The following is a 7500-nucleotide window of genomic DNA, read 5'->3' as shown; positions in this document are numbered from 1 at the left end:
CCAAACGAAGAGGACTGTCATAACAAGAAGCCCAAACGACACGGCCACGAGAGCAAGCTTGAGCCTTCCAATTGTCCTCGCTTCCTTACTCGAGTTAACATCGGGATAAGCGACGACAGTCGGCGATCCGACCGTAGATAGTTCGTCATCTTGACTTGGCATTAAGCTCTCCAAACTGTTGTAGCTATCGCCACTTTGGCTCTCCTTCGGGCTGTTTCTGCAAGAAGAATTGTGAGCAAAATGTAAAAAATTGTTAACTTGTTCTTCCATGCGCGCACGAGGACACAAATCCTACTCGAGTAAACACCTATAAAAACCGTCTTTAACTGACTCCAAGTAGGGCTGCATCGTGAACGGTATCAATCCGCGACAAGATCATCGATCCGAAACCAGATAACAGCGATGCTGAGCAAAACTCGTGTACTTCATCAAAAGATTCGGCAAGCGAACAGTTTTGCATAACAATAAATGGTAGATATTAGGCTTTCTTGTCTCATCTGCTTTTGTTTCGCGGACAAAATATGATTTCATAACACGTACAATTCGAACAAAGGCTGGACACTTTGTTCTCGCGACCTTTGTCTAAACTAAGAAATGTAAATGTTAACATCCTTACAGACTTCTGACAAGTAAGTAGGAAACTATAGCATGTAAAAAACCGTTGACTAAGAATAGCAAGTAAGAAAAATTCGATGCGCGTCAAGTACATAAAGTACATTTGCATAAAACCCTCGGCGTGTCAGATACACAAATTTTCGCAGCGAACACATTGCTTTCCTTTAGAAGCATTTGTTTCAAAATTTTGCGGCATTTGCCCCCTTCTTTTTTCATGTGGTTTCACTTCTCTCTCATAACTTGCCAAGTTAAGTTGTTGATTATAGAAATGTCGGTCGGTTGATTATCGGCAGTTTAAATAAACCTAAACTACAGAGTCAAGAGATCGATGTTGCTAATGTTTCTTTTACCACGGTGAAATGAATACGATATAATGTAAATGATTAAAATTGGAGAACTGAAATGCTCCGTTTCCAGTAAGACGAGTCACTGTACGTTTTAGCCTAAAATCCTGTAATTTTGCGATATGCTCCAACTATATACAGTAGTATCAACCTTGATAATTGACAATGAGAACTTGAATAATTACATTCAATTCAAACTTAATTTAAAAGAAACGTAGCCCTCTAATAAAAGCTTGGGCCTTAGGCTTTCATTTTTACGGCACTTTTTTCTGTAATTCACAATAAAAGAACTCGATTACAGCGAAAACGTACTTTTTGGGGAAAAGCTTAATGCGCATTTTATAGATGTGAAACAACTAAGTATCTGAATGTGTGAATTGCTCAGTGGACAATGGTTAGCAAATACTAGTGCTTGCTTTATTTGTTATGGGAAGCTATGCAGTCCAGCCTTAAGATGAATACGGCCTCTTGCAGAAGGAACAAAATACTGAACTAGCCGAACCTTCGGTAATGCTGCAACTTCTCAAGAGACTGTTTATCTCGATAATTGTAAATAGACACCCAGCATTAACATTTTGCCAACCTCTAATCTGAGACCTTAATTTAAGAATTAACAACTGTATACAAACTAACCTTTGCTTTGTTTACGTTGTTTCTACTCTCCCAAATGGACTCGCGCAGCATGTGTGCAGTGCACACGAGTCAAAGTGGCCCGTAATTAAAAGAGATCACGCGAAAGCTTTTTAAGTCTGTTGTGGTGTTCGTTTATATGCATAGCAAATCTGGTCTCGAGAGGCCGCGATATTTTCGGTCAGCATGACCTCAGCAACGACCAACGACGAGATTGGTTAACGTTCGCAATAACTTTCACTACATCTCTCTCTCTCTCTCTCTCTCTCTCTCTCTCTCTCTCTCTCTCTCTCTCTCTCTCTCTCTCTCTCTCTCTCTCTCTCTCTCTCTCTCTCTCTCTCTTTCTCTCTCTCTCTCTCTCTCTCTCTAATTGCGAAGTGTTACGGGTTACGCAAAAGTTAGTTTCTTGAGTCAGAACAATAAGCCAACCAAAGAGATGGCGGCGTCCGCTCTAAAAGCACGTAGTCTCGCAGACTCGCGTGACGTTTATCAATAGGGAGCTTAATCACGCACGTTTTTGAGACGCGCACGGCAACCGGAAGTGAGCTGTTTTTCCCTTTAACTTGTCTTCACACAACCACATTTATATCGCTAAGTATCTTTTCACTATTAGATACCCGAAGGTTAAAAAGCTGGGAGAGACCGCTATCCTGGCGTGCGAAATATTCACTTCCGGTTGCCGTCCGCGTCTCAAAACGCGCGTGCTTAAGCTCTCTATTAGAGGTGATTAGTATGAAAATCTGGGGGACACCACTGTCCTGGCACATGAAATGTTCTCTTCCGGTTGCCGTCCACGTCTTAAAAACGCGCGTGCTTAAGCTCGCTATAATCACTCGTGATCAATCGTGGTGTGCGCAGGATCCGTGGCTGTGTTGGTCACGCTATTTTTTGGTCAAGAAAGGATGAGAACACTATAGGATTCGGCTTTGACTTTTCTCTTTATATTATTTTTTTGTCACGATTTTCCTGCGCATGCGTTTTCTCGTTTATCAATAGTAAGTCAACGTAATTGAGTTGTTTTGCGGAGAAAGACTTTACCCGTAGAATAAAAAGTGTATTCATTACGTAGTGAAGTAGTTAAAGAAAGAAAAGGCTTGTCCTGCATATATGAAAAATACGTTTTCTCTCCCGTTCTCTTCTTATGCACGATCTTCGTGGAAATTACATTCTGTCTCTGCATAAACCTAGAACAACCAGTCATGGTCTTCGTTCTTTTTCTTACGTATTAACTAAGTACGTTGCGAAAGCGCTACCTGATTTTTCCCGTACCACTGAGTTTACTGGTTTTAAACTAATCCAGGGCCGGATTTTGTACAGCGGCTTTTCGTTTTGGTAAATATATCTTTAAATATTATTTAATATGAAGTTATGTATCTGTATATATTATGTATGTTAGCTGTAATGTCTCGAAGATATTATTCTGAAATTTGAGATGAAATAAAGTTTTATGCATGCATGTATGTTACCTTCGGCAGGGCGCATGCGTGAACTTTGTAATCTGCGACTCCAGGGATTACCATATGACAGATGAAATAACTTTTTTCTTGAATATATAAGCCATCGAAATCTTTCGTTAAATTGTAATGACAAGGGCGGTTTGGAGCTGTGAGTAGGCGTGGGATTTGTCTCATATGGTTTAGGGGCCGACATATCCCTCCCTCAATGCCGTACCGGGAGGCGAGGTCGGTAGCAGAAAGCAGCGAAGGGCCAACTGCGTCCAAAAGCGATCGCACGGGCCGAAATCCCGGGATGACTCGTTTGGTACGACGCTCCAGCGCCAGGTCTGGAGGTACTGCATATTTTTCTCGTCTCGTCTTCAAACATTCCGTCAGCGCATGCGTGCGTAAATATTTAGTTGGAACACTTAGCGAATGGTCAGAATCATCGTGTTACAAGACCGTAGCTTATACCACATCCCCCTTTCCCCAATTCAATGTTGTGTGAGAATTTTTCGGGCGACTACTAGTAGTTGTGGAAATCAACATTGGAGGAAGGGGGAAACGGGGATGGGTGTTCCAACAAATGTGACGAGTATTGTAGATAGCGGCCTTAAACTACTGTAAATACCATTCTTATATGAACCTATTTAGCCTACATGTAACTCGGAAAAATCTAGGTACTTATATGTGGGTGTTACTGTAGTCTATAATAAGACTACTAAGCTTCTATCTATTTGTTGTGCATGCATACAGTTATATTATCGTCACAGTCCGACGTTCTGCATTTTCCCTGTTTCTGAAAAATAGCCCTGCCGTTCTGGTAACCTTAATGCTATACGAGACCAAACAAGTTTCCTTCCGTGACCAGTGACACAAGAAATAGAAAAAATCGGCGGACTCTGGGGGATGTAAGAGTGTCAATATCTCTGATCAGCAAATATTTAACACTCGAACAAAGATATTCAAGGCGTATCGACCTACCAAGTGACGGCGCTTCGGTTTTTATATAAAACAATACACTCGATTTCGATTTATACGATTTGATAATAGAATACAGCTGAATACAGAAAACTATTTAGATCGCTGAGATGTTTATAAAAGAGGACTCAAATACAAGGATTGAAAACATTATAATACGGTAGATACCCCAGCAAATTGGTGACAACTTGAAGAACGATAATTATCTATTCATATGCAAATTATCGGCCTTGTAATAAGCCATTACTTTCAATTCGTCGTTAGCTTACCTTCAGTGCTTGTCTCACTGATCTTCCAATCTAAGATCCATAGATTAAAGCAAGTAATATTCAGGCGCCGAAACGAAGGCCATAAGTCCACTGATCTTGCTTAAACTCCCTTAAAAAATAATTATAACACATTACACTCTATAAACTGGCGCGCGAAAAGATTAAGGTAAACGTGTCTGCCTCCGCTTGATACAGGCAAATTCTGCATTCTTGCCACTAAACGATCTCGATCAGACAATTTTTTACCGAATTATCCTTACAGAAGCAGCTAATCGACTGGACTCGCACCGGATATTTGACAAATCCTTTAAGTTAGCTATTCATTAAAATTCGTGTCAGTAGGTAACCAATAACAGAATGGGACACTGACACCAAACGGAAATGCACTAGCATTGAATTTCAACTTCAGATATTGCGTGACTCGTGTTTTCCGCCATAAGCCAGGCATTTGGATTGAACTTCAGACAGATATGAATGCGAAAAAACTTATACATTCGTCCTCTTTTGCGAATTTGGCTCCAGCTGGGCTTGAAAACTCGGATAATATAGCGAACAACTGGTTTGGGTTCCTCGCTAAGGAGCGGCTACGGTTCCTGAACGTCGTGAGTCTTCCGCGATTCTTTTGAACGCATGTTCTTGCTGCCATTTTCGTGGTGCAATCTAGAAAACCTAGAAGATACCGTGCTTTTCTGCTTCATTTTCAAAGCAAGAGATGTAACCCTTTTATAGCACTCTGACTTTCCATTCCTATCCATTATCCTCCGGCTCAGGAGTTACAAAATGAAGTGGACAGAAATGGAATGTAACCTGTGGTAGCCGCGGATTTGTAACAAAATATCAATAGCTCTCAAATTGTAGGCGCGCTATGATTGGTCAATTTTGAGTGCCGTATCGGCGAAAGATAGAAGTGACTGTTCTCAACTCGATTGTTCCCGGCATTTCTATGTTTTATTTCCTTATTTTCTCTTGTTCAATTTACAGCGGCTATCAGTCACATCCGCCCCTCAACGTTTTTTTTTTCAGTTTCGGGTGGACGTCAATCAAATGTTTCCATGACAATAGTACTGTTTACATGGCGGCAGTCGAATTCGTCATGGAAACATTTGATTGACGTCCATCCAAGTAGTTTCGAAAAATGAAAATAGTCGTTGAAGGGCGCTTGAGACTGGTAACCGTTGTAAGAGTATGAGTCTATAAGAGACTATCATTAATGGAATTGACCAGTAGAAATAGGAAAATGAGATAAATGTCTTTTCATAAGCGATGCTATTATTTTGAATTTATCAATGGCCTTTCATCTACATCTACATCTACATCTACATCTATAGTTTTCATCCACAGGTTTCCCATACACGTGGATTAATGGTCAACTCTCTTGTCCGCTTTCGTGCGAGTGTAGTTGTAACACTTTTTTTGTGAAATATCTTATCGTTGCAAAACATTTTGTGCAAAAAGGTCCTGATATTTTCTTGGATATTCGATTTCATGCGCAAGATATAAATGATGTACAGGAGAAAAATAATTCTAGGATTTTATAAATATACCTGTTCAAACGTTCCGTGTGTGCCGTTTCATTCTCTGTTTCGCGTGTTCTTCGTTTAATTTGAAAGACTGAATATCATTATCAACGGAAAAAATACTCGAGTTCGTTTAAAAACGATGACCCCCTAAGAATAAGTGGATTCGGAGTTACTTGTGTCAAAGAACTGCGCACAACATTTATGCAAATTTGAATGGGGGTCTTTAATTCCAGGTGTCGTGTTTTGGCATAAATAATCAATTGCAACTATTGTTAGCTTGATGACGCCATTTGAGGCGTGTGATGTTTGACTGTCGAGTAAAAGAAGCTTCCAGTTATCTTTTTCGCTATGCACTAAACCGTTTAAACCGAGCTAGCCAAGCAGTTTGGTCTCTGTGACCATCTTGAAAACAGCGTTAGTAACCCAGTTGTCAGGGGCAATCAAGCAACTTTTAAAATACAAAGACGTTAGTCGTTCACAAATGACAATGACAACCCCGAGACTGAACCTTTTTTGGCAAATGCCCCACCCTTGGGGCATTTACCTCGCAAATGGACAGAATTAGGCCCGTTTCAAACGTCGAACTTTTCATGTGCCGAACTTAATACCTATTTAATCTGAAGTGCCCGATTTCTATCCCATATGAACCATGTGAGCGTTAACCCTACTGATGGAAATGGGCCCACACAAGGACAGAGAAAAACTCTGACCAGGGCGGGAATTGAACCCACGACCTTCGGGTTAGATCTACGCCGCTCTACCGACTGAGCTACAAGGTCAGACGGGAGCCGTAACGCCGCTCTACCGACTGAGCTACAAGGTCAGACCAACAATGCTATTGTCTTTGGCAACATGTACTTGCGGTGCTGAAATTCGCAAGACCGGGCATCAGAGATTAGCAAGTTGAGAACTGATTGACTGTGATTGGTTAAAAGTTTATAGCTCTGTTGCTCCGCCGGAAATGAGACGGTGTCAATCAAAATCTTAGATTTGTGAAGTTGATGTCAAGTCGGTGTCAATCGAAATTATAGATGTGGAAAATCATGTCAAAAATTTAACAATGCCATCTTAATTTACAGCCGTGTTTTTGCACCGAATAAGCGGGCTCTCCACATCATCGCAAGCTCTAATAACTCTTCAAAACTTAGACAACACGGTTTTTAAGCGGTGTTGACAACTGAGTGGGTTGCGTTCTAACCCTAACCTATTTCAGTTTTACAAAGCAGTTAACAAAATTTTTATTTTTACAAGGCGGTAAGAGCAAGAATTAAGCACTAACGACTGATGCTTTACAGCGGGCTGAAGCCCCCTTGGGAGTATCCGCTTGGTTTCGATCACTTGTTCGGCTTTGATTTTCATGAATGAAGGGGTAGTTTTTAAAGAAACTGTGGTGCTGCGTCGGTGGGGAAGTAGTATACAAAAATTTGGTTTTATCAACGGAGTTGATAATGTAAATTGGCCACCGTACAGAGATTCTAAAAGCTGACGTTTCGAGCGTTAGCCCTTCGTCAGAGCGAAGGGCTAACGCTCGAAACGTCTGACGAAGGGCTAACGCTCGAAACGTCAGCTTTTAGAATCTCTGTACGGTGGCCAATTTACATTATCAACTCCGTTGATAAAACCAAATTTTTGATTTTCATGCTTACGCTCTTTACAGCACTCACTTTGTTTAGTTTATCCGTAAAGATATTAACAAATTCTAATT

The 7500-nt window shown here is 40.8% G+C and overlaps 1 protein-coding gene across 6 annotated transcripts in view; it reads right to left on the bottom strand.

Moving 5' to 3' along the window:
* LOC137999919 (putative beta-lactamase-like 1) overlaps nt 1–5956 on the bottom strand; it is a 22335-nt gene extending 16379 nt beyond the window's left edge. The window contains exons 1-3 of one of the 6 annotated variants that reach the window (XM_068845913.1): nt 5820–5956; nt 4276–4384; nt 1–217 (exon numbers count right to left, since the gene is read on the bottom strand). The exon at nt 1–217 is cut by the window's left edge and continues 33 nt beyond it. In XM_068845913.1, the coding sequence (XP_068702014.1) occupies nt 1–162 (162 nt within the window). In that variant the 5' untranslated portion in view covers nt 163–217; nt 4276–4384; nt 5820–5956. The other 5 variants (XM_068845911.1, XM_068845912.1, XM_068845910.1 and 2 more) reach the window with 5 other exon arrangements.
* Nucleotides 5957–7500: the final 1544 nt, after the last annotated feature.

The sequence above is a fragment of the Montipora foliosa genome, chromosome 4 (assembly GCF_036669935.1).
Source record: "Montipora foliosa isolate CH-2021 chromosome 4, ASM3666993v2, whole genome shotgun sequence".
NCBI lineage: Eukaryota > Metazoa > Cnidaria > Anthozoa > Scleractinia > Acroporidae > Montipora > Montipora foliosa.
This window is presented reverse-complemented; position numbering and strand designations above follow the sequence as displayed.